The 27674-nt window shown below is 43.7% G+C and overlaps 1 protein-coding gene and 1 non-coding gene across 3 annotated transcripts in view; one reads left to right on the top strand and one right to left on the bottom strand.

Annotated features, from left to right (window-relative positions):
- Positions 1 to 13633, bottom strand: part of LOC121541553 (homer protein homolog 1-like) — a 65729-nt gene extending 52096 nt beyond the window's left edge. For both annotated transcript variants that reach the window (XM_041850632.2, XM_041850633.2), the window contains exon 1: positions 12474 to 13633. In XM_041850632.2, coding sequence (XP_041706566.1) covers positions 12474 to 12478 — 5 coding nt within the window. In that variant the 5' untranslated portion in view covers positions 12479 to 13633. The remainder of the gene's footprint in view (positions 1 to 12473) is intronic.
- Positions 13634 to 27447: 13814 nt separating this feature from the next.
- trnag-ccc lies at positions 27448 to 27518 on the top strand. The gene has a single exon. It is a non-coding gene; the product is annotated as a tRNA-Gly (tRNA).
- Positions 27519 to 27674: the final 156 nt, after the last annotated feature.

The raw sequence follows: 27674 nt of genomic DNA, 5'->3' as shown, positions 1-27674 counted from the left end.
GTTGAGGTAATATGTACATGTGGGTAGAGTTAAAATGACTATGCATAAATACTTACTTAACAGAGTAGCAGCAGCGTAAAAAGGATGGGGGGGGGGGCAGTGCAAATAGTCCGGGTAGCCATGATTAGCTGTTCAGGAGTCTTATGGCTTGGGGGTAGAAGCTGTTGAGAAGTCTTTTGGACCTAGACTTGGCACTCGGTACCGCTTGCCGTCGCGGTAGCAGAGAGAACAGTCTATGACTAGGGTGGCTGGAGTCTTTGACAATTTTGAGGGCCTTCCTCTGACACCGCCTGGTATAGAGGTCCTGGATGGCAGGGAGCTTTGCCCCAGTGATGTACTGGGCCGTACGCACTACCCTCTGTAGTGCCTTGCGGTCAGAGGCCAAGCAGTTGCCATACCAGGCGGTGATGCAACCAGTCAGGATGCTCTCGATGGTGCAGCTGTAGAATTTTTTGAGGATCTGAGGACCCATGCCAAATCTTTTTAGTCTCCTGAGGGGGAATAGGCTTTGTCGTGCCCTCTTCACGACTGTCTTGGTGTGTTTGGACCATGATAGTTCGTTGGTGATGTGGACACCAAGGAACTTGAAGCTCTCAACCTGTTCCACTACAGCCCCGTCGATGAGAATGGGGGCGTGCTCAGTCCTCTTTTTTTTCCTGTAGTCCACAATCATCTCCTTTGTCTTGGTCACGTTGAGGGAGAGGTTGTTGTCCTGGCACCACACGGCCAGATCTCTGACCTCCTCCCTATAGGCTGTCTCATCGTTGTCGGTGATCAGGCCTACCACTGTTGTGTCGTCGGCAAACTTAATGATGGTGTTGGAGTCGTGCCTGGCCATGCAGTCATGGGTGAACAGAGAGTACAGGAGGGAACTGAGCACGCACCCCTGAGGGGCCCCGTGTTGAGGATCAGTGTGGCAGATGTGTTGTTACCCTACCCTTACCACCTGGGGGCGGCCCGTCAGGAAGTCCAGGATCCAGTTGCAGAGGGAGGTGTTTAGTCCCAGGATCCTTAGCTTAGTGATGAGCTTAGAGGGCACTATGGTGTTGAATGCTGAGCTGTAGTCAATGAATAGCATTCTCACGTAGGTGTTCCTCTTGTCCAGGTGGGAAAGGGCAGTGTGGGAGTGCGATAGAGATTGCATCATCTGTGGATCTGTTGGGGCGGTATGCAAATTGGAGTGGGTCTAGGGTTTCTGGGATTATGCTGTTGATGTGAGCCATGACCAGTCTTTCAAAGCACTTCATGGCTACAGACGTCAGTGCTACGGGTCGGTAGTCATTTAGGCAGGTTATCTTAGAGTTCTTGGGCACGGGGACTATGGTGGTCTGCTTGAAACATGTTGGTATTACAGACTCAGTCAGGGACATGTTGAAAATGTCAGTGAAGACACTTGCCAGTTGGTCAGCACATGCTCGGAGTACACGTCCTGGTAATCCGTCTGGCCCTGCGGCCTTGTGAATGTTGACCTGCTTAAAAGTCTTACTCACATCGGCTACGGAGAGCGTGATCACATAGTCGTCCGGAACAGCTGATGCTCTCATGCATGCTTCAGTGTTGCTTGCCTCGAAGCGAGCATAGAAGTGGTTTAGCTCGTCTGGTAGGCTTGTGTCACTGGGCAGCTCGCGGCTGTGCTTCCCTTTGTAGTCTGTAATAGTTTTCAAGCCCTGCCACATCCGACGAGCGTCAGAGCCAGTGTAGTATGATTCAATCTTAGACCTGTATTGACTCTTTGCCTGTTTGATGGTTCGTCGGAGGTCATAGCGGGATTTCTTCCAGTGCGACTTACAGTTAGTGAATACATATATATATATATATTTTTTTTTTAATTCATACTGGTCCCCCGTGGGAATCGAACCCACAACCCTGGCGTTGCAAATGCCATGCTCTATCAACTGAGCTACATCCCTGCCGGCCATTCCCTCCCCTACCCTGGACAACGCTAGGCCAATTGTGCGCCGCCCATGAGTCTCCCGGTCGCGGCCGGCTGCGACAGAGCCTGGATTCGAACCAGGATCTCTAGTGGCACAGCTTGCACTGCGATGCAGTGCCTTAGACCACTGCGCCACTTAGAAGATATTATCTAGGCCTACACCAGCACTGGTACCAGGCTGTATTAGATAGCTAAGTTTGCTCTGACTAGCCAGCTAACTAGTGATTAGCATTAGCTCAATTGGTAGAGCATGGCGCTTGTAACGCCATGGTAGTGGGTTCGATCCCCGGGACCACCCATACGTAAAAATTTATGCACACATGACTAAGTCGCTTTGGATAAAAGCGTCTGCTAAATGGCATATTATTATTATTATTATTTATTTTAGCCACAACTTGCCAAGAAAAGACAAACTAGCAGACAGTAGTTTGCAGATAGTAAGATACACAAACTAATAGTGTAATTATAGAACGCTTGTGGAAAGCAGCATGTCACCAACATCTTGTTGCATCTATCTGACCATGCAGACTGCAGAGTGAATGTCAAGAAAGTGCTCCTGACTCTGTGGTCGAGCAACTGCTCTCTCCTTGAGTGACAGGGGGCAGAGCTTGGTGTGGGAAGTGGCATGCAGCAGGAGGTGAGGGAGAAAGATGACTCAAGTAGTAAATGGAGTTAACTTTAAAAATGGACATTACACGCCCCGGAGTTGCACATCACATTTAACAAACCAAACATTTAAATACCGTTATAGAAGGTAAAGTAAAAACCCAAACCAGTCCGTGCATCAATACCCGTATATAGTAAAATATGGTATACCACCCAGCCCTAGAAGAGATGCTTTTGAAATGGTGTCCTCTGACTGAAAGACAGGTTGATACTACTGTCTGAATTGGGAGAGACCTCACACTCAGAATAAAAATTATACAATTGCTTTTAACAATATTTTGTTATTATTGTATTAAATGGTACTATCAATAGGGGGGGCTGTGTATTCTTCAAACATGTCAGGGAACTTCTGTTTTATACGGGACACCATACAGGAAGGTATAATATTTGCACATTTTTATTGTTATATTAGCAGAACACTGCTTCTACAGTATTATGTGAAGTATGGTTTATTCTACATGGAACCGTTAAAGCGGCTACAAGCTCCACTCCGTCGATCAATGTGCCTGCATGTGCAAGGGTGGAGTCGTTTTTGTCCACATAGTTGCATTACACCTAGGGCTGTTGCAGTGATTTCCACCACACCGGCAGTCATGAGTCTTGACCGCAGTCAAATTCTACGTGCGGTCACAGTAATCTCCTCTTATGCACTTTGTACATGCGTTGGTAGTACCCAACTTGCTAACAACCATCAGGTTGCTAACTGCCTGGTACTCAGTGCTCTATTGTCCCTCTTACCCCTTTGACATAAATGTAAATGCAATCGAAAATCACATCAAACACTATCATGCTCACCTCACTGTGATTGATCAGTTTGAAGAAAGAAGCGCAACAGGGAATATATATATATTTTTTAATCCCCTTTTTCGATCGTCTCGTCGCTGCAACTCCCCAACGGGCTCAGGAGAGGCGAAGGTGGAGTCATGCGTCCTCTGAAACATGACCCGCCTAACCGCGCTCCTTAACACCCACCAGCTTAACCCGGAAGCCAGCCGCACCAATGTGTAGGAGGAAACACCGTTCAACTGGCGACCAGGGTCAGCCTGCAGGCACCCGGCCCACCACAAGGAGTCGCTAGAGCGCGATGAGCCAAGTAAATCCCCATCGGCCAAACCCTCACCTAACCCGGACGACGCTGGGCCAATTGTGCGCCGTCCTATGGGACTTCCGGCCACGGCCGGTTGTGGCACAGCCTGGGAATTAACCTAGGTCTGTAGTAACGCCTCTAGCACTGCGATGCAGTGCCTTAGACTGTTGCGCCACTCGTGAGGCCCCGAAGCGCAACTGGTTTAAACTGGGTTACCTTATGCTATGCTCCAAACTTTCTATTCATGAGTCTGGGAGAGAACTTATTGGCCAAGGCGATGCTGTTAGTTCATTGATTGTGCATCGTGGCTTACAGAGTTAGCTTACAATTATAGTGAATTTTTATTTGATTTTGAATAGCCTCTGATTAATGACTGTTTATATGTCATATAAAGATCTTCACACTTGGTTTTGCGATTTGGATTTAGCAGTTTTTTTAATTCACTCTTTACAAATCACAATAAAAGACAGCCACTTCATCCTTGCGTTGTTTTAGTTTGCCATACATTTTTGGGAGGCTAGACCCTCAAGATATTTACCTAACTTTGAGTTATGTGTAGTGGCCTTTCAATGAATGGCTGTCCAGCTGTAGACAATAAGACTCTCGAGCCATGTACCTAATCAACATAACACAAGATTGTACACGGTCATGTTTAGAGGCCTTTCGATGAAGACCTTCCTGCTATGGTACATGGGTGAGAATAAGTGTCCAGCTGTAGACAATAAGGACAGACCCCCCCCAAGACATTAACCTCATCTACATAGCTCATGTACAAAGCAGTGACTGATTCACAGTCATATTTTCTGCCACAAGTACAAATAACCAGACAAAGACATTTCCAGACCTTTAAGATATTTATTTACGATCATAAGAGGAAATAGCAAGAGGAAAATAGTGCAATATAAAACACAATGTAATACACATGTGAAAAGTGTGATGAAAGGGGAAATAATAGAAAAAACAAACAAAGTAAACAAGTAAATTACTCACCACCTTAACATATGAATGAGAAAATAAGTAAATATAAGAAATACATAACCCCCCCAGTAAATTACCCACCAACCTAGCGTGTGAATAACAAAAAAGCACACTACACCAGTTTTTGGGGTGAGATGGAAGGCTCTGTAAGGAATATACACCACCCATGGTACTATGATGTCGTAGACAGCCTTTGCTAGACACTGCTGCTGTTTCTGTAACTCCTGCTGCCGTTTCGTTAACTCATCCACCCACTGCATAATGTCAGTGTCCAAAGGATCCTCAGCTGTCTTCCTCTTCCGGCCACTGGAGCTGGGTCGGGGTCATGGGGCGGGGGTTGATGGAGTTGCAGGGTAGAGAGCAAGGGTGTGCCTGGACAGTGCGTTGGACGTTGGTGAGAAGGGCCTGTGCGTTGGGGAGAGGGGCCGGGGAGGTGATGAACCAGGCCAGGGAGATGAACCATCTGTAGATGGGCACTCAAGGCTCAGCTCTGTCTCTGGGCTGTCCAAAACACCACCCCCCTCCAACACCTACTAGCAGATGGGGAATACATTAGAATACATTGCAAACAAATCTTAAAACATCTCCATGGGCTCTTGAGTTAAAATGCTTACAAAAAAAAACTGATTTCATAAACATCTCAATCTAATTAACACAAACACACCTGGTCTGTTTTTCAGATGTTTAAAATAGCCCTGCTAATAATTTTGATAACAACACAGGCACTAAATATTTCCCACTCACATTTTCTCCCATCCAGAAAAGAGCTGATTTCACATGTTCTAACTAGGTCTGCTAAACATAAGATCAAAGACACACACTGTACAAAAGGACTCGGCTGCATGACGGGTACATACCGTATCTGGCATATTGGCGTCTGTCTGACGATGTTTCACGTAAACACGAAGCCAATCCAGTTGTCGGACACACACCGTCAGCAGTCCCACTCCTCGTCTCCTTCACCTTTTCAGATTGCGAACATACCGGTCCCGAATCTTTCTCCATGTTTCTTTGATATTAGTATCGGTGTTCAAATTTCATGATATCTCCCTCCAGCTGTTGTCTTTTGAGTGCTTGTCCGAATACAACCGCATTAAAGGGTTTTAGAGGTTATCGTATTGTCTCACCAGCTCGCACTGACGCTCCTCAAAACTGGACAGAGACAGCCATATGAGTGTATAAAATCTCTAAATAAAAGCACAAAAAAGGAAGCTTGCAAGTAGTATAACAAGTAGCAGCACTTCTTCTTCTTCAATGAGGTTTAACGGCGGTTGGCATCCAATTGGTTGCATTACCGCCACCTACTAGACTGGAGTACAACTCCCTTATCCTTGAAAAATAAAATAAAATAAAACAAAGCAAATAAATATCCTACCATCTAACACTACACTCACACCTTCAACACTACAACTAATAATTAACCCCACCCTTCTCCGCTATTTAAATATACTCACTCCTACCTCATGCCCTCAACCTGAAATGTTGGGACATCACCACTTAACACTCCCTGTAACTCTTCTGCCCCCCCTTGACCCCTCTTCCTCTACTTTCTTCACTGCCTCCACATATGACAACTTCTTCTCTACTCTTACCCTGGAAACCTCAACCTGCTTCTCTCGCACTGGACATGTCTGATCCCCAGCCCCATGGCCACCCCTACAATTAGCACATACCACCACTTTCCCCACTGCTTCACACTCCTTAGTCTCATGCCCTTCTGCACACTTCCCACACCTTGGAATCTCCCTCCTACATACTGCTGGCACATGGCCATAAGTTTGACACCTGTAACATCGTAATGTACTCGGCACATAAGCTCGCACAGGATAACTTATACAGTGGGGAGAACAAGTATTTGATACACTGCCGATTTTGCAGGTTTTCCTACTTACAAAGCATGTAGAGGTCTGTAATTTTTATCATAGGTACACTTCAACTGTGAGAGACGGAATCTAAAACAAAAATCCAGAAAATCACATTGTATGATTTTTAAGTAATTAATTTGCATTTTATTGCATTACAAAAGTATTTGATACATCAGAAAAGCAGAACTTAATATTTGGTACAGAAACCTTTGTTTGCAATTACAGAGATCATACGTTTCCTGTAGTTCTTGACCAGGTTTGCACACACTGCAGCAGGGATTTTGGCCCACTCCTCCATACAGACCTTCTCCAGATCCTTCAGGTTTCGGGGATGTCGCTGGGCAATACGGACTTTCAGCTCCCTCCAAATATGTTCTATTGGGTTCAGGTCTGGAGACTGGCTAGGCCACTCCAGGACCTTGAGATGCTTCTTACGGAGCCACTCCTTAGTTGCCCTGGCTGTGTGTTTCGGGTCGTTGTCATGCTGGAAGACCCAGCCACGACCCATCTTCAATGCTCTTACTGAGGGAAGGAAGTTGTTGGCCAAGATCTCGCGATACATGGCCCCATCCATCCTCCCCTCAATACGATGCAGTCGTCCTGTCCCCTTTGCAGAAAAGCATCCCCAAAGAATGATGTTTCCACTTCCATGCTTCACGGTTGGGATGGTGTTCTTGGGGTTGTACTCATCCTTCTTCTTCCTCCAAACACGGCGAGTGGAGTTTAGACCAAAAAGCTCTATTTTTGTCTCATCAGACCACATGACCTTCTCCCATTCCTCCTCTGGATCATCCAGATGGTCATTGGCAAACTTCAGACGGGCCTGGACATGCGCTGGCTTGAGCAGGGGGACCTTGCGTGCGCTGCAGGATTTTAAGCCATGACGGCGTAGTGTGTTACTAATGGTTTTCTTTGAGACTGTGGTCCCAGCCCTCTTCAGGTCATTGACCAGGTCCTGCCGTGTAGTTCTGGGCTGATCCCTCACCTTCCTCATGATCATTGATGCCCCACGAGGTGAGATCTTGCATGGAGCCCCAGACCGAGGGTGATTGACCGTCATCTTGAACTTCTTCCATTTTCTAATAATTGCGCCAAAGGTTGTTGCCTTCTCACCAAGCTGCTTGCCTATTGTCCTGTAGCCCATCCCAGCCTTGTGCAGGTCTACAATTTTATCCCTGATGTCCTTACACAGCTCTCTGGTCTTGGCCATTGTGGAGAGGTTGGAGTCTGTTTGATTGAGTGTGTGGACAGGTGTCTTTTATACAGGTAACGAGTTCAAACAGGTGCAGTTAATACAGGTAATGAGTGGAGAACAGGAGGGCTTCTTAAAGAAAAACTAACAGGTCTGTGAGAGCTGGAATTCTTACTTGTTGGTAGGTGATCAAATACTTATGTCATGCAATAAAATGCTAATTAATTACTTAAAAATCATACAATGTGATTTTCTGGATTTTTGTTTTAGATTCCGTCTCTCACAGTTGAAGTGTACCTATGATAAAAATGACAGACCTCTACATGCTTTGTAAGTAGGAAAACCTGCAAAATCGGCAGTGAATCAAATACTTGTTCTCCCCACTGTACATAATCCATGTCTCAATTGTCTCAAGGCTTAAAAATCCTTCTTTAACTTGTCTCCTCACCTTCATCTACACTGTTTTAAGTGGATTTAACAAGTGACATTAATAAGGGATCATAGCTTTCACCTGGATTCACCTGGTCAGTCTATGTCATGGAAAGAGCAGGTGCTCCTAATGTTTTGTACACTCAGTGTAGATGGAAGGGACTTCATCACCCACTAGAGGCAGAACCTCACACTAGATTTGGCAAAATAGACAAACAGAATGCCATTCTAGTTCTGGTTAGACAGCTGAAGTTGTACTCTGCATACATTTACTGAGCAAATACAAATAAGTTGTGTGTATACTGTCTTTATAAGCACATCAATATGTTATTTACAGCATTAGATGTTTTGTCTTTGTAACACAAACACACTAATCGATTCTTTGTTGATAAATGAATCTACATTCAAGCTGGGCGATGTTTGTGCAATGTCCACATGTAGCCTATACCGGTTGTAGGGATATTAGTAGTTCTGGGATTTGTCCCCCAGGAAAGATCTAAGAGCGGACATAAGAAGAGACGAGACAAAACTAGCCAGTTATAGAATATTGTGTCCTAGGACAGCTGAGCTGATAAAACCGAGCATTCAACTCACAGCTGATACCGTTTCCACAGTAGCATGTATTTACATGACCTGATGAAACATTGAAACTAAGTTGCAAGCTACTTTCATAGCAAGGCTTTGTAGAACGAGTATCTTATGAAACACATTGCAGATACTGGCTCTTGCGATCTTGCCATAAATGATTTGACAGAGAAATATCAGCTTGATAGGATAGCCAGCTGCAGCCATCACCAAGCAAGGCTGGCTAGCTGCTGTCAGCTTGGCTAAACACAATGTCAGCGCAGGCTTTAGCCTACAAATAGAACTGAATTAGTTGGCCATCTTGAGATGGGGAATCAGTCTGGAGGCGAGAAGTCCTCAACTTCAAATCGTCGTTCTCTCCATAGCAAAGCTAGCTTAGCTTACCTCGCTGTACTTTGCAGCAATTGGACCATGAAGGCCTGATTCACAGTCTCCTCTGAACAGTTGATGTTGAGATGTGTATCTTACTGGAAATCTGTGAAGCATTTATTTGGGCTGCAATTTCTGTGGCTGGTAACTCTAATGAACTTATCCTCTGCAGCAAAGGTAACTCTGGGTCTTCCATTCCTGTGGCGGTCCTCATGAGAGCCAGTTTCATCATAGCGCTTGATGGTTTTTGCGACTGCACTTGTTCTGTATTGTCTGACCTTCATGTCTTCAAATGTTCTGTATTGACTGACCTTCATGTCTTCAAGTAGTTAAGGACTGTCGTTTCTCTTTGCTTATTTGAGCTGTTCTCGCCATAATATGGACTTGTTTTTTTACCAAATAGAGCCATCTTCTGTATATCCCTCTACCTTGTCACAACACAACTGATTAGCTCAAACGCATTAAGGAGGAAAGAAATTCCACAAATTCCACAAATTATCTTGGCACACCTGTTAATTGAAATGCATTCCAGGTGACTACCTCATGAAGCTGGTTGAGAGAATGCCAAGAGTGTGCAAAGCTGTCAAGGCAAAGGGTGGCTATTTGAAGAATCTCAAATATATTTTGATTTGTTTAACACTTTTTTGGTTACTACATGATTCCATGTGTTATTTCATAGTTTTGATGTCTTCACTATTATTCTACAATGTAGAAAATAATACAAATAAAGAAAACTCCTTGAATGAGTACGTGTTCTAAAACTTTTGACCTGTAGTGTATTTCTAATACATTTTAAGACCTTTTCTGGCAAATGTTTTCAAAGACCCCTTTTCCATATGGAAGCCCATTCCCGCCAACATTTTTTATTTTTATTTTTTATCTACTATGGGTTATGAGATAGTTAGTAATTATTATGAAATAGTAATTCATTCTTATGACATACAGAGCATTCGGAAAGTATTCAGACCCCTTGACTTTTTCCACATTTTGTTACATTACAGCCTTATTCTAAAATTGATTAAATAAATGTTTTTCCTCAATCTACACCCAATACCCTTATTTACATAAGTATTCTGTTTCCATTGATCATCCTTGAGATGTATCTCCAACTTGATTGGAGTCCACCTGTGGTAAATTCAATTGATGGGACATGATTTGGAAAGGCACACACCTGTCTATATAAGGTCCCACAGTTGACAGCGCATGTCTGAGCAAAAACCAAGAGGTCGAAGGAATTGTCAGTAGAGCTCCGAAACAGGATTGTGTCGAGGCACATATCTGGGCAAGGGTACCAAAAAAATTCTGTAGCACTGAACACAGTGGCCTCCATCATTCTTAAATGGAAGAAGTTTGGAACCACCAAGACTCTTCCTAGAGCTGGCCGCCCAGCCAAACTGTGCAATCGGGTGAGAAGGGCCTTGGTCAGGGAGGTGACCAAGAAGCCGTGGTTGGAAAAGTGAAGTGGTCTGAATACTTTCCGAAGGCACTGTATGTGGCCTTGTATGGTTCAGTTGGTAGAGCATGGTTCTTGCAATGCTAAGATTGTGAGTTAAATTCCTGGGACCATCCATACGTTAAAAAAAAATTATGCTCGCATGACTAAGTTGATTTGGATAAAAGTGTCTGCTAAATGCCATCTACTGAACAAAAATATAAATGCAACAATTTCAAAGATTTTACTGAGTTGCAGTTCATATAAGGAAATCAGTCAATTGAAATAAATTCCTTAGGCCCTAATCTATGGGGTGCAGCCATGGGTGGGCCTGGGAGGGCATAGGCCCACTCGCTTGGCAACCAGACCTAGCCAATCAGAAAAAGTTTTTCCCCACAAAAGGGCTTTATTACAGCCAGAAATACACCTCAGCAGCCCACCCCCCGCCCCCGATCCCGCAGGTGAAGAATCTGGATGTGGGGGTCCTGGGCTGGCATGGTCACACGTGGTCTGCGGTTGGACGTACTGCCAAATTCTCTAAAACGACATTGGAGGCAGCTTATGGTTGAGAAATTAACATTCAATTATCTGGAAACAGCTCTGGTGGACATTCCTGCAGTCAGCATGCCAATTGCACGCTCCCTCAACTTGAGACATCTGTGGCATTGTGTTGTGTGACAAAACGGCACATTTTAAAGTGGCCTTTTATTGTCCCCAGCACAAGGTGCACCTGTGTAATGATTACGCTGTTTAATCGGCTTCTTGATATTCCACACCTGTTAGGTGGATGGATTATCTTGGCAAAGGAGAAATGCTGACTAATAGGGATGTAAACAAATTTGTGCACAAAATTTGAGAGGAATTTTTCAGCTCATGAAACATGGGACCAACATTTTACATGTTGCATTTCTATTTTTGTTCAGTGTATATTATTCTATATTATTATGGGGTATTGTGTGTAGATGGGTGTGAAAAAAAATCTAATTTAATCACTTCTGAATTCAGGCTGTAACCATTTTTGGGGAATAAGTCAAGGTGAATTAATACTTTCTGAAGGCACTGTTAGTCATAATAATGAGATACTAAGTCATAAGTATGAGATACGTTTAGGCACTTTATAGGATAACCTTATGTATTTCCTATAGTCAATCACACATTGTGTGTGTGAGAGAGAGAGAGAGAGAGTTTGTGGTGATATTGTTTTGTTGATGTTTGTTGGTGCCTGTTTGATGACATCTGGTTGACATCAGATTTAATAATTCATTAACTTAATTCAATCCATTAAAGGGGCAATCTGGGATTGGTACATCAATGTTTGGACTTTTCATTTAATATATTGATTCTTGAAGAATGCAATTTAAAAATGCCTCATGAGCAACGGTCTTACCCCATCAGAAACTAAAATATAGTAGATGTTTGTTTTACTACATTGTTTGTATTGACTTACGATCTCATAACATTTACATTTACTCATAACTCAGTCAGAATTGTTTTGGGGGGTGGCAGAACAGGCCCTATTTCCATATTTCTATCGGTTTGACCAGAAATAAAACCCATTACCACTGCCACATTTTTTAAAAGATAGAAAATGGTTTAACAATTTCTCTATGCCATCCAAAAATATAGACTCTTTCATTTGACACCAAATTCGATATGCTCCTATCAACTTCACATGTTGGTGCTCATATCATGGGTCCTTTTACATGGAAATGATCTAAAGCTCAGGCCGTGGGCTGAAGGTGAGGCTGTCAAAGCAAGGCAAGCCAACTTCAGGTAAATCATGTCGCCAAACAGCGTATTGTTGCTGTCAACCTTCTACCCCCACTTATATCTTGAAACAAAGCAGGCTTCCTAGAAATCATTACACCCCCATGAACACCATTCTTGTCAGGGAAGATTAGTACAGACTAAATGGCACTACATTGCGCGATACGTACCCCATTTTGCTTGGTTGTTTAATCGAAGGGAAGGGATTCAGTCCGTGGGCGCAGGGCTCCAAAGGCAGAGTGAACAATCTAGGTAATGTGTTTTTCCTCTCCAATAAGCAGCTCTTCACAGCGCTGTTGACGGCTGTGGCTTGACAGGATATTCTAGATAGTCAGAGCGGTTCCCTTCACGCCGACATGGCTTGCTAGTCTGTTCTACGCTATGGGGTGTTGGTTTAAAGTTCACTCAAACAAACGTTTCGGTGCATTCATGATGACCGAAGACATTGGTGTTGACGTTAGCTAAATGAAACGCACGCTTCAATCATGCTCAATGAGAAGCTAAAGCACGGATATAGCAGCTAAGCTAACGTTGGCTACCGAGGCACACATACATGACCGACGGTTGTTAATTCCAATGTTGAGCGAGCTCCTTCTACACTTAAAAAGGCAGGAAAAATACGGACTGCTTGCATTGATATTGGCAGCAAACCATCTTCTCTTGTCTGCTAAAAATGCTTAAAATATCCACTTGGTTCTAGACGGATTTGGGTATTACTATTACAGCTCGGCACGGCGCTCCTCTCCGTTGACTTGTATTTCGCTACTCTTCAAAGATGACACCGCTCTCAAAATGTGACCAGCTGCGTGCACCGCAGTTATCCTCGGGCGAGAAAAATGCTGAACGTTCATTCTTGCTTCTCACTTTGAAAGGCCCGACTGTTCAAAATTCCAAAATGTACTCGTTGCTCAATCCCTGGCGTCGTAAGTGCCATCAAAATTCCTCTAGCAGCTATCCTACTACAGTTTATCAAAACGCATTATTACATGGCACTAACATACGTCTGCAGCAATAATAAACTAATTTTAGCTACAGGGGAAAATATCAATTTTTATGTCGAGTAGGCTTCATCTCCCATCTGTTTTCGCGGAAAGACTTGGTACATTCTCAAGGCTCCATCATCTCCTCTAGTACCAGATCAGACCAAACCAGCTACCGGCATCTTCAATGCCTGGTCAAATCCGGTCGAATATGAAATGCTATGCTGAATTAAGTTCAAATAAGAAAAATAGCCAATTTGTGGATATTATTCATCAGACAGGGATTTCAAATGTCAAATCACGGCCTGTCTTTGCTCCATCGAACGCCCCCCTTGTTCTCCAGCCGTCTGTCTGTGTAGTGTCTGATCTCTCCAATCATCCCATTCATCACCTCTCTCAACCAATCTGTTCACTGAAAGCATTAAATTGGCTCTACGTCATCACGCCGCCCCTCTGTACAACGTCACCGTATCCTTCGAAATCTGACGCAATAAAATAGTTCCGTCATTTCCGTTTAGCAATTGAGGAATAGTTCTTATTATACCTCAGTGGTTGCAACCTACAGTTTATTATGGGCCCTAAAATAAACCTGCAATAAACATGTAATGCAATATTACGTTTAAGTCTTTCATTGCGGTATGTTTTGTGACCATGGATTGGATGAGAATGCGGACATGTATGTATATGACCTTTCAAAAGCATCCACTAATTCAGCACACTGCACATATCTCTGACATGATTCCTTAGATTAAGTATTATGATTCTACATGGATGATTCACCCAGAGGTCCACTTTATGGATAGCCGCCATATTACTACACTATTACTACTCTACTACTTTTTTTTGTTACCTTATAAAAATTAAAAACATACACAGAATGATAATGGATGCAGTGTATTTACATCATTGATTTGTGATAAGAGCGTCTGCTAAATGACGTAAATGTAAATGTAAAATTTGTTCCAGTTAGATTATTGTGCAATAGATGGTGGCCACCTTGTGGACATTGGATGACAGTGGCAAATGTGGCCACTACAGTGTAACTATTTACTGTTATTGAAATCAGGCTCCCACCCTTCAGCTTGTTTTCTTTTTAACCAGACAACAGTGGCATATTGGACTTTAGTTTTGACCAGGGCCCATATGTTAAGGACTTTAGTTTTGACCAGGGCCCATATGTTAAGGACTTTAGTTTTGACCAGGGCCCATATGTTAAGGACTTTAGTTTTGACCAGGGCCCATATGTTAAGGTATTGTTATATGCTTGCCATGCTCTCTTTGGCGTCAATAGGATCCTTCTTGCATGCAATATGGCTGTCTGTTATCAGATGTGTTTTCAGTATTATCAGATTACTAGATCTAATTGTCAATCACTGTTACTGAACTTGGACTCAGGTCAATTCATAGCATTTGGGACGTACATTTTAATCTCTCCATTAATCGTCTCTGTTTGACATTTTTGTTTTTGTTTTACATGTATTAAAAGCAATAACTCAGCTCACTGTACTCTGAACATTTCAATGCTCTAGGACAAAGACAATGTATTTCAAATAGTTTCTGAAGTTTCATAATTGTATATTTGTTAATGGGAAAATATGGTAGTTTTTTCAATTTCCTGAAATGTTCTGTTTTGGAGATGAGGTTTTCATCCGACAGCGACAATATGTTATGTTACTTTACATTACATTACGTAACATATCGTACAAAAATGTACATAAACTAGAAAACGTCTGTTTAATGTGGCCAGTCTGTTATCAAGTTGTCCTGGGCTGTTCATTGCTTCAAATAAATCACAGATTTTGGGGGTGCCCTTGTCCGAATGGAATTTCACTGAAACATAACATTCTCCTGCCCTGTCCCTTAAATCCTCATCTCACATCTGATTTACCACCTGAGAAGAGAGTGAGCAGGGAACGTGGCTATATACAAGCAACTGCCAAAATAAGGGAAACACTTGTGTAAATGAGGAATACAAAGTATATTGAAAGCAGGTGCTTCCACACAGGTGTGGTTCCTGAGTTAATTAAGCAATTAACATCCAATCATGCTTAGGGTCATGCATAAAAATGCTGGGCAGGCCATTATTTTGGCTACCAATGCTATGCCACCATTGGATTACAATGCCCCCATCCACAGGGCACGAGTGGTCACTGAATGGTTTGATGAGTATGAAAACGATGTAAAACATATGCCATGGCCGTCTCAGTCACCAGATCTCAACCCAACTGGCGCCTGAGAAACACCAAATTATGGAATTTCTCGTGGAAGGATGGTGTCACATCCCTCCGATACAATTCCAGACACTTGTAGAATCTATGCCAAGGTGCATTGAAGCTGTTCTGGCTCGTGGTGGCCCAACGCCCTATTAAGACACTTTATGTTGATGTGTCCTTTATTTAGGCAGTTACCTGTATATTCCTATATATACAGTGCCTTCGGAAAGTATTCAGACCCCTTGACTTTTTCCATGAGGTCGAAGGAATTGTCTGTAGAGCTCCGAGACAGGATTGTGTCGAGGCACATATCTGGGGAAGGGTACCAAAAAATGTCTGCAGGATTGAAGGTCCACAAGAACACAGTGGCCTCCATCATTCTTAAATGGAAGAATTTTGGAACCACCAAGACTCTTCCTAGAGCTGGCTGCCCGGCCAAACTGAGCAATCGGGGGAGAAGGGCCTTGGTCAGGGAGGGGACCAAGAACCCGACGGTCACTCTGACAGAGCTCCAGAGTTCCTCTGTGCAGATGGGAGAACCTTCCAGAAGGACAATAATCTCTGCAGCACTCCACCAATCAGGCATTTATGGTAGAGTGGCCAGACAGAAGCCACTCCTCAGTAAAAGGCACATGACAGTATACTTGGAGTTTGCCAAAAGGCACCTAAAGACTCTCTGACCATGAGAAACAAGATTCTCTGGTCTGATGAAACCAAGATTGAACTCTTTGGCCTGAATGCCAAGCGTCACGTCTGGAGGAAACCTGGCATCATCCCTACGGTGAAGCATGGTGGTGGCAGCATCATGCTGTGGGGATGTTTTACAGCGGCAGGGACTGGGAGACTAGTCAGGATCGAAGGAAAGATGAACGGAGCAAAGTACAAAGAGATCCTTGATGAAAACCTGCTCCAGAGTGCTCAGGACCTCAGACTGGGTTGAAGGTTCACCTTCCAACAGGACCATAAGCACACAGCTAAGACAATGCAGGAATGGCTTCGGGACAAGTCTCTGAATGTCCTTGAGTGGCCCAGCCAGAGACCGGACTTGAACCTGATCGAACATCTCTAGAGAGACCTGAAAATAGCTGTGCAGCGGCTCTCCCTATCCAACCTGACAAAGCTTGAAAGGATCTGCAGAGAAGAATGGGAGAAACTCCCCAAATATAGGTGTGCCAAGTTTGTAGCGTCATACCCAAGAAGACTCTAGGCTGTAAACGCTGCCAAAGGTGCTTCAACAAAGTACTGAGTAAAGGGTCTGAATACTTATGGAATAAAGTATATAAAGGTGCACATTTTGATTTTGATTTGTCATTATGGGGTATTGTGTGTAGATTGATGAGGGGGGAAAAAACAATTTAATCAATTTTAGAATAAGGCTGTAACGTAACAAAATGTGGAAAAAGTCAAGGGGTCTGAATACTTTCCAAATGCACTGTAGGTTTCTTCTGACTATACAATTTAGATACCTCCTCCTCTCCTGTTTCCTCTCAGAAGTCAAAACTGATCTACTGTCACGTTTCCAGAACGTATCAGGCCAGGCCAGAGGTGCCTGTCTGTTTTTAGCCACCATCACCACCACGTGAGGCCTTGTCAAATGTGCTCCACAAGACGTCATTTAATATACAACCCTAACTAACCCCAGTTGGTGAAACCATCACAGAATGCTTCACATTCCCTTTCCCCACATTCCCTCAACTGGAGGCTCTAAGATGACTGAGAGTATTACAACCATAACCCACAGGGGTTGTAAAGGGGTAGGATGAAGTTACCCCTAGACACTGATTTAAGTTAAGTTTTGTGTTTCCTCCCCTAATGGTTAAGTTTTTTAGGACAGTAATCTGATCCTTGACCTGTGTGTACGGTGTTAAGGGTTGCATTAGGAGACTGAGAAATAAACTCTGTCGTGTGGTTCAGCAGCAACCCCTACCCTCCTCCTTGAGTCTCGTGTGCCCTGTCCAGTATCACATTGCAAAGGAGACGGACATTAGCAGGTGACACTTTGACATTCTCACCAAGACTGAGAGAGACACTGTAGGCAGAAAGAAGACCCTGATTTTAATGTGAAATATATTGATTGAATTATGATTGGCTTCTGATGTGTACAGGCTCTCTCTACTCTGGTTTGGCACTGAGGAGAGAGAGAGAGAGAGAGAGAGAGAGAGAGAGAGAGAGAGAAATATGCTATGACCACTGTTGCTGTCCATGGTGCTGGACTGTTCACATGGAGAAAATATATGATGCTCCCTTGTTAATTATGCATTGCTAAATGACACTCTACTCAATGTCAATCCTTCTTATCTACTCTTGTTGTTGGCATTGGATATAGGCTGGTGACAAGTATTATTTTTAGACCTGGCAAAAATAATTGGTCCTATACCGTGTCAAGAAGGGATGACACATTTTGAAACGCTGGATGCTGTTCTTTCTATTTCAAGATTATGCTGAGCACGAACTCTCTCAGCAAATTCTCTAACTTGGATTATACAACGGGTGGGTCTAATCCTGGATGCTGATTGGTTAAAGCCGCATTCCAGCCGTTGTCTATTCTACAATTTACCACCAGCTAAAGCTATGACGTTGAAATGTCTATTTACACTGTTCCATCTGACTGCGCAATCCACTGTCTCATCAACCCGGCCAGGCAATCTATAAACTTGATCTCCACTATAAAAAGCATCTAGACATTATCTCCCATTTCTTTTAGACTAGCATTTGGTTTTCAACAGCAGAGATTTGTATAAACCTTGCTGTCTGTCTCTCCGACATTTGCAACATTGTTTCAATATTGAAATTCGATCTCCAGCTGTCCCATAGTAATGAACGTGTCGGGAGTCGGGACGAGACAGACAGGCAGACAGCTTTTCTCAGCCAGTTGAAATCATGAATCAGCTGGCATCATTTTTATGGATATATACAAAGAAATGTCAATAGAAAATAGGTCAAACTAAATTAAATTCAGCTTCAGATTGAAGTGATTCTGTTAGCTGTGTTGTTGGCTAGCTCCTCTGAACAACAGTTTCCTGATGAGAGAGCACATTTTCTATGCCAGGCGAAAGCGCATTCATTAGCTCATTGTTATGGATGTGTCCAAATAAATGTCACTAGAAAACAGCTTAAACAAATGCAAATGCAGCTACTTTGTTGTTATTCTGGCTGCACTGTTTTTGATGTGACTGTAAGTTAGCCGTAGTTGGCTAGCTAGCAAGCAAGGGATAAGAACGTTGCCAGCCAGGATGGCAATAGAACATTTAGAACGAACAACTGTCCATAGATACAGAACAAAAAGACTTAACGACTGGGTTGCGTCTCTGGCAACTGAAATTATATATCAAATGACCAGACGGTTTGGGTAGCAACCCTCTAGCCTAACAACACCCATGCCAATATATCCTCCAAACACCGGCTTCTCGGGCATTATCACTTAAATGCCATCAATGTTGCTCTGCAGAGGGTCGATAATTAACTGATAATGCCAGAGAAGCCGGTGAAACACTCCGTCATGTTCATTACTATGCAACAGCTGGATATCGAATTTGAATATTGAAACAATGTTGCAAATGTTATGATAAGCTGTAGACCACACTATTTACCAAGAGAGTTTTCATCTATATTTTTCATAGCTGTCTATTTACCAACACAAACCAATGCTGGCATTAAGATTGCACTCAATGAGCTGTATAAGGCCATAACTAAACAGGAAAACACTCATCCCGAGGCAGCGCTCCTAGTGGCCGGGGACTTTAATGCAGGGAAACTTAAATCTGTTCTACCTCATTTCTACCAGCATGTTAAATGTGCAACCAGAGAAAAAAAAAACTCTAGACCACCTTTACTCCACACACAGAGATGCATACAAAGCTCTCCCTCACCCTCCATTTGGCAAATCTGACCATAACTCTATCCTCCTGATTCCTGCTTATAAGCAAAAACTAAAGCAGGAAGCACCAGTGACTCGGTTAATAAAAAAATGGTCAGATGACGCAGATGCTAAGCTACAGGACTGTTTTGCTAGCATAGACTGGAACATGTTCTGGGATTCTTCAGATAGCATTGAAGAGTACACCACATCAGTCACTGGCTTCATCAATAAGTGCATCGATGACGTCGTCCCCACAGTGACTGTACGTCCATACCCCAACCAGAAGCCATGGATTACAGGCAACATCCACACTGAGCCAAAGGGTAGAGCTGCCGCTTTCAAGGAGCGGGACTCTAAACCGGACGCTTATAAGAAATCCCGCTATGCCCTCCGACGAACCATCAAACAGGCAAAAAGTCAATACAGGACTAAGATTGAATTGTACTACACCGGCTCTGATACTCGTTGGATGTGGCAGGGCTTAAAAACTATTACAGACTACAAAGGGAAGCACAGCTGCGAGCTGCAAAGTAACACAAGCCTACCAGACGAGCTAAACCACTTCTATGCTCGCTTCGAGGCAAGCAACACTGAAGCACGCATGAGAGCACCAGCTGCTCCGGATGACTATGTGATCACGCTCTCCGTAGCCGATGTGAGTAAGACTTTTAAGCAGGTCAACATTCACAAGGCCGCAGGGCCAGACGGATTACCAGGACGTGTACTCCGAGCATGTGCTGACCAACTGGCAAGTGTCTTCACTGACATTTTCAACATGTCCCTGACTGAGTCTGTAATACCAACATGTTTCAAGCAGACCACCATAGTCGCCGTACCCAAGGACACTAAGATAACCTGCCTAAATGACTGCCGACCCATAGCACTGACGTCTGTAGCCATGAAGTGCTTTGAAAGGCTGGTCATGGCTCACATCAACACCATTATCCCAGAAACCCTAGACCCACTCCAATTTGCATACCGCCCCAACAGATCCACAGATGATGCAATCTCTATTGCACTCCACACTGCCCTTTCCTACCTGGACAAGAGGAACACCTACGTGAGAATGCTATTCATTGACTACAGCTCAGCGTTCAACACCATAGTGCCCTCAATCACTAAGCTAAGGATCCTGGGACTAAACACCTCCCTCTGCAACTGGATCCTGGACTTCCTGACGGGCCGCCCCCAGGTGGTAAGGGTAGGTAACAACACATCTGCCACGCTGATCCTCAACACGGGGGCCCCTCAGGGGTGCGTGCTTAGTCCCCTCCTATACTCCCTCTTCATCCACGACTGCGTGGCCAAGCATGCCTCGAACATCATCATTAAGTTTGCTGACGACACAACAGTGGTAGGCCTGATCACCGACAACGATGAGACAGCCTATAGGGAGGAGGTAGGAGACCTGGCAGTGTGGTGCTAGTACAACAACCTCTCCCTCAATGTGAGCAAGACAAAGGAGCTGATCGTGGACTACAGGAAAAGGAGGGCCGAACAGGCCCCCATTAACATCGACGGAGCTGTAGTGGAGCGGGTCGAGAGTTTCAAGTTCCTTGGTGTCCACATCACCAACTAACTATCATGGTTCAAACACACCAAGACAGTTGTGAAGAGGGCACGACAACACCTTTTCCACCTCAGGAGACTGAAAAGATTTGGCATGGGTCCCCAGATCCTCAAAACCTTCTACAGCTGCACCATCAAGAGCATCCTGACCGGTTGCATCACTGCCTGGTATGGCAACTGCTCGGCATCTGACCATAAGGCGCTACAGAGTGTAGTGCGTACGGCCTAGTACATCACTGGGGCCAAGCTTCCTGCCATCCAGGACCTATATACTAGGCGGTGTCAGATGCCTCCCTGGTCTTCGGTCACAGGTGCGGCATCTTGGCGTTGTTCCGGCTCCTCACTCCTCACTCAGCTGCTGGTTCTCTTCTCCACCGTCTGTCTCCTCCTCCTCCTCGTGGTGGGGCCTCTTGGAGCAGGTTCGTCTATCAGAGTAAACAACTCAAAGTAGTCCATGTCGCTGGTGGCTCCTTGTCTGGGCTGCTTTGCCACCAGAGCCCTAGGAGGGTCAGTCTGATCAGGTCTGGTGGGATGGGAGGACTCAGTGTGTTCCATTGTTTGATCTCCACCCTCCTCTGGTGGTGTGTTGTCCGTCAGGCTGAGGAGAGTGACAGCCCCAAACCAGAGACGGACCCGGTATTGACAGGAGAGGAGAGTAAAACAGAACCAGAGAAAGGAGAGACTGAACCAGCTGAGTCAGCTAAGCCAGAGGTTGAACCAGAGAAAGGAGGGGGCAGCAGTGAGACTGCATCAGCTACAGTACAACAGGAGCTAGCCAGACCCCTCCTCCTGCTACTGCCCTAGTGCCTGTCACAGTGACTGAACCAGCAAAAGTTAGCAGCAGATGCATCATCCTTTAGCCTTGTTCAGGGGAAAAATAAACTGTTGTTTTAGTCTTATTGGCAACATGCCGCAGCAATTTCGAATGGAGAGGTCAAATTATGAATTGACGCAAAAATTACAGAATTTCACCTTTTTTCTGGGTATTGTTATGTATAAGTGTTAGTTTTTTTCATTTTAAATCAATAGCACTTTTTGGGCCCCTTTTGGGGCCAGATAAAGCCTACTCCTGGACATAAAGCACTTTCAATGGAGATTCTCCATTGAGCAGTAATTTATAGGTAATTGTTAGGTTATTACCATTTTATCATGTAATGTCTAAGTAAATACCTGATAATTTCTGTACTGTAAAATAAAGTGCTAGCTGTATTCCTCTCCTTTTGTGCCTAAGAGAGAGGAATATACATTTTAGTCATTTAGCAGACTGGTCCCCCGTGGGAAACGAACCCACAACCCTGGCGTTGCAAACGCCATGCTCTACCAACTGAGCTACACGGGACTCTGTGTTGATGGATGGTAGCTGGTTGAGATATAGCTTTGTGTGTGTGTGTGTGTGTGTGTGTTTGAGAAACAGGAGCAGTGATGTGCAGTGAGGTCAGTGGCACTAGCTAAAAAGTTCACCATACAACAGATTGCTCCAACAACCAGAGTGACGTAAGCTATTAACTGAAATTGACAAACAATTTTCACCAAATGTAAATACCAATGTAGCCAAGATAAACAAGCGATAGCCTCCGATGGCGGCATATTTCATATCATCCGACAAAATGACACACTACTTACCTCAGCTCAACCATAGACCAATGTAGCATCCTTCAGCGTGACACTAAAAGACCAATATATGGACACATTTCATCCTAATAGTTTGCAACGCAAACTCCAAAGCTTCTTCCAATGCACCGTAAGCAGCACACACAATCAGACACACACATAATAATATTATTATGTGAAATATTAATACACACACATATATAATAAGGTTCTAACTACATTTCCATGTCAACAATCGAAATGACTGAAAAAATGCAGTTCAAAACGTCATAAAAGTGTCTCATCAAAACAGAATTCTAACTTGATAAATCAAATGCATTCAAAGGGATGTTGTCTATTCTCATGTTCATTCAACAGTAGCCTAACCCGCAAATTGCAAAGGAAAATGCATTTTGGCCTACTTTTACTTGTAAATGAAGTCCATTCGTTTGTCCTTCAGTGTGAACCTCTCAGTGACAGTGTTGTAGGACCAAGGATGACATAATGATCAAACCTGGCTTACATTTGAACACTGAAATTGTCCAAAATGTTGTAAAACATTCCTCTCATCTCTGATCAGCTATCTTCTCCGGGTTGCTGAGTCTGTCAGGCCGAGTGTGGTGCATTCGATTGGATGATTTTCTGTCCTTTCCTCTGATGTAGGTCAGGAAGTTCAGGTGTTGGTCTACCTCTCTGAATTGTACCAAGTTTTACTTGGAAATCCAACTTGGAAAATTGTTTGAGGTGCAGTATAGTGTCCATTTGTCAAATTGTTTTTGCTAGCTAGATAGCTTCGTTCAGTTCAAGGGAAGTGAGCGCCAAATTATGTAGACACACCCAAATGTACAGACCTTACCCCAGGCTTACCCACACAACATGTTTAGGCAATACGCATGCGCAAAATATGAAATCAGCTCAATGCAATGAATGAACCTAGGCAAAGCATCGAGTTCTGTAGTGACCCTGCCCATAAACAATGAATACCCTGGCGGTTTCCTGAGGTTTTGATGCAGTTTTAGCACATTTTGAGATTTTGAGCATAAAAACCACCCGAATCGTTGCGAAAAAACATTAGACAACCAAAATTAATGACAATTCTTTATATAATGTTGTTTTTTATTTGGCTTTTAATAACAGCTTTTTATTAGATTATCTCAGGGTAGGCACCCTGACTGCATCTCACTGAATAGGAGGCATGAATCACAGAGAAGTGGAGGGAAAATTGGAAAGGCAGGGTTTGTCAAAAGAGTCGCCTCTTGTATACATTGACCTTATAGGAAGGGAGTGTGTGCGTGCGTGTGCGTGTGTGTGTGTGAGGGGGGATCTAAAGTCCACCCCTTGCCTCTACTTATAAATAATTGTCACTGGCCTTGAGCCTGACAACCCCCATCTTGACACTGAGTCGCTGTAATAGCTCAGACACACCTGATAGGTTTGTCAAACGTTTGCCTGCCGACAGTACTTAGCACCTCTGAACAGAGTGTCGGCAGTCAATCTCTTTTGTGTTCACACCGCAAAGACCTTAAAATACTCCAAACCAGAAGGTGGCAGTAGCGTTGTTTAGCGATGCATATCCGTGCGTATTGCTTATGGTCTAGATTCCAAGCTAATTGCGCTAATTTTGCTATTTTGTAGAAAGCCGTTGTTGATACTAGCCAGAACTACCTAGCAAGATGATGAAGAATTCCCATTTTGGAATGGCAGTGTCAGCCAATCAGCACCTTTGTTGTTCAACGTGACGTGCCATTCCATAATGACTGCTGTGGCTACTGCTGTGGCAGTTCACTTAAAAACTAACAGTCATTCAATCTTCTCGTGTAACAGTTGGGATAATGGGACAATTCGGAGTACAACACATTTCTCCTCTTTGGATTGAGGTACATTTCCTGAGACATATCTCACCCTGGCTCCCCGGTGTCTTAATCTACACAGGGAGCCTGTCTGACCCTAGTGCAGCTGTCAGCAAGCAGGTCGGATCTGCTGGCTAGATGTTGGTAAGTTCAGTGGGAGGCTGGGAGTTTGTGTTTTCTTGACTCAAGCTTGTTATCACAGTTCAATATTTACGGTTAACTAGCCACAGGAGGATATTCATTCTCACCACAAACTATTCTCACACTCAGAGTTTTCAAACTGTACTGTCTGTCTTTGCTATTCTGCTGCTTCTAACAAGATGAGATTTGGAAGGATTCCCTTGCGAGACCAGGGGTAGGCTACTTCTCAAATAGTACAGTACAAAGGAGGGTTTGAAAACTCTGTGACAGTACTGTATCCTTGTCTCATTTCCTTTATCTGCACACTGATTTCAAATCAAATGTTATTGGTTTGCATACACATATTTAGAAGATGTTATTGCGGGTGTAGCAAAATGCTTATGTTCCTAGCTGAAACAGTGCAGTAGTATCTAACAATTCACAACAATACACACATATCTAAAAGTAAACGAATGGAATTAAGAAATATATAAATATTAGGACGAGCAATGTCAGAGTGGCATTGAATAGAATACAGTTTATACATATGAAATGAGTAAAACAGTATGTAAACATTATGTGACCAGTGTTCCTTTATTAAAGTGACCAGTGATTCCATGTCTATGTACATATGGCAGCAGCCTCTAAGATGCAGGGTTGAGTAACCGGATGGTAGCTGGCTAGTGACAGCGACTAAGTTCAGGGCAGGGTACAGGATGGAGGCAGGGCAGTGGGAAACATCATCATCATCATCATTATCGACGGCACCTGGAGCCAGGCAAAATACATTTTCCTCAGAAACATCCTGCTCCCCCAGCCCGAACAGGTGGAACTGCTATAGTCCAATAAGGCACAATGTATTTAGTACAATGTAACCAGGGTACTTTACACTGGGGGTGTATTGATTAAGTACAATGGAACCAATGTAATAGTCCCAAAAGTGCAAACTACAAGCTAAATCAAGGTCTTTCAAGTATATGTATTTGGCCGTGGTCTGATTATTATTATTATTATTATTATTTATTTTTTTAGGGGGTAGATCAGCTTTAATATTGCAGATAGATTGTAATTCCATCAATGTAATTGTCTGCATCACTTCCAATCCCCCATATGTTTTTTTTTCTCGCATATATATAGCCAATCCACAAGTTGGATTGGCTTGATGGGCACTTCTTACGTACCATATGGTCAAGCTGCTCCCACAACAGCTCAATAGGGTTGAGATCCGGTGACTGTGCTGGCCACTCCATTAAAGACAGAATACCAGCTGACTGCTTCTTCCCTAAATAGTTCTTGCATAGTTTGGAGCTGTGCTTTGGGTCATTGTCCTGTTGTAGGAGGAAATTGGTTCCAATCAAGCGCCGTCCACAGGGTATGGCATGGCATTGCAAAATGGAGTGATAGCCTTCCATCTTCAAGATCCCTTTTACTCTGTACAAATCTCCCACTTTACCACCGCCAAAAGCACCCCCAGACCATCATATTGCCTCCACCATGCTTGACAGATGGCATCAAGCACTCCTCCAGCATCTTTTCATTTGGTCTGCGTCTCACAAATGTTCTTCTTTGTGATCCGAACACCTCAAACTTCGACTCGTCTGTCCATAACACTTTTTTCCAATCTTCCTCTGTCCAGTGTCTGTGTTCTTTTGCCCATCTTAATCTTTCATTGGCCAGTCTGAGATATGGCTTTTTCTTTGCAACTCTGCCTAGAAGATCAGCATCCCGGAGTCGCCTCTTCACTGTTGACGTTGAGACTGGTGTTTTGCGGGTACTATTTAATTAAGCTGCCAGTTGAGGACCTGTGAGGCGTCTGTTACTCAAACTAGACACTAATGTATTTGTCCTCTTGCTCAGTTGTGCACCGGGGCCTCCCACTCCTCTTTCTATTCTGGTTAGAGCCAGTTTGCGCTGTTCTGTGAAGGGAGTAGTACACAGCGTTGTACGAGATCTTCAGTTTCTTGGCAATTTCTCGCATGGAATAGCCTTCATTTCTCAGAACTAGAATAGACTGACGAGTTTCAGAAGAAAGTTCTTTGTTTCTGGCCATTTTGAGCCTGTAATTGAACCCACAATTGCTGATGCTCCAGATACTCAACTAGTCTCAAGGCCAGTTTTATTGCTTCTTTAATCAGCACAACAGTTTTCAGCTGTGCTAACATAATTGCAAAAGGGTTTTCTAATGATCAATTAGCCTTTTAAAATGATAAACTTGGATTAGTAAACACAACGTGCCATTGGAACACAGGACTGATGGTTGCTGATAATAGGTCCTCCTGAGTGGCGCAGTGGTCTAAGGCAGAGATCCTGGTTCGTATCCAGGCTCTGTCGCAGCCGGCCGCGACCGGGAGACTCATGGGCAGCGCACAATTGGCCTAGCGTTGTCCAGGGTAGGGGAGGGAATGGCCGGCAGGGATGTAGCTCAGTTGATAGAGCATGGCGTTTGCAAAAAGTAATATGTATTCACTAACTGTAAGTCGCTCTGGATAAGAGCGTCTGCTAAATGACTAAAATGTAATGTAAATGTAATAATGTGCCTCTGTACGCCTATGTAGATATTCCATAAAAAATCAGCGGTTTCCAGCTACAATAGCCATTTACAACATTAGCAATGTCTACAATGTATTTCTGATCAATTTGATGTTATTTTAATGGACAAAAAAAATGATTTTCTTTCGACAACAATGAATTTCTAAGTGACCCCAAACTTTTGAACGGTAGTGTATGTTTAAATAAATTATGATTAAGAAAAGTGATGATGTCCTATTTGATTATGCAAAACATTGTGATGGAATGCTGCATGTGAACTAAAGGACATCTGAACAGTATTTGACCTAACCCATCCACCCGCAGGCTGGGGCAGCTGGTGCGCCCGAGAGCCCGCAGAAAAGACTGATGTTTTAAGAAAAAAGAGCATGACACTTTACAAATGTATAGATGCAGCTTCTCTCAAGCGTTGCAACGCGCCGTTGGTGTAGTGGTATCATGCAAGATTCCCATTCTTGCGACCCGGGTTCGATTCCCGGGCGGCGCACGTATTTTGGTACATTCTATCCAAATTTCTCCTACATTTTGGATGCACTTTATGTGACCCACCAAATGTTCAACATGCCATCTGAAGCACAAATATGTTTTGCCCATTCTGCCAGTGCCTTCATCTAAGCCACAGTGCGCATGCGAAGCCGTATAT

Source organism: Coregonus clupeaformis, chromosome 27, assembly GCF_020615455.1.
Source record: "Coregonus clupeaformis isolate EN_2021a chromosome 27, ASM2061545v1, whole genome shotgun sequence".
Classification (NCBI taxonomy): domain Eukaryota; kingdom Metazoa; phylum Chordata; class Actinopteri; order Salmoniformes; family Salmonidae; genus Coregonus; species Coregonus clupeaformis.
This window is presented reverse-complemented; position numbering and strand designations above follow the sequence as displayed.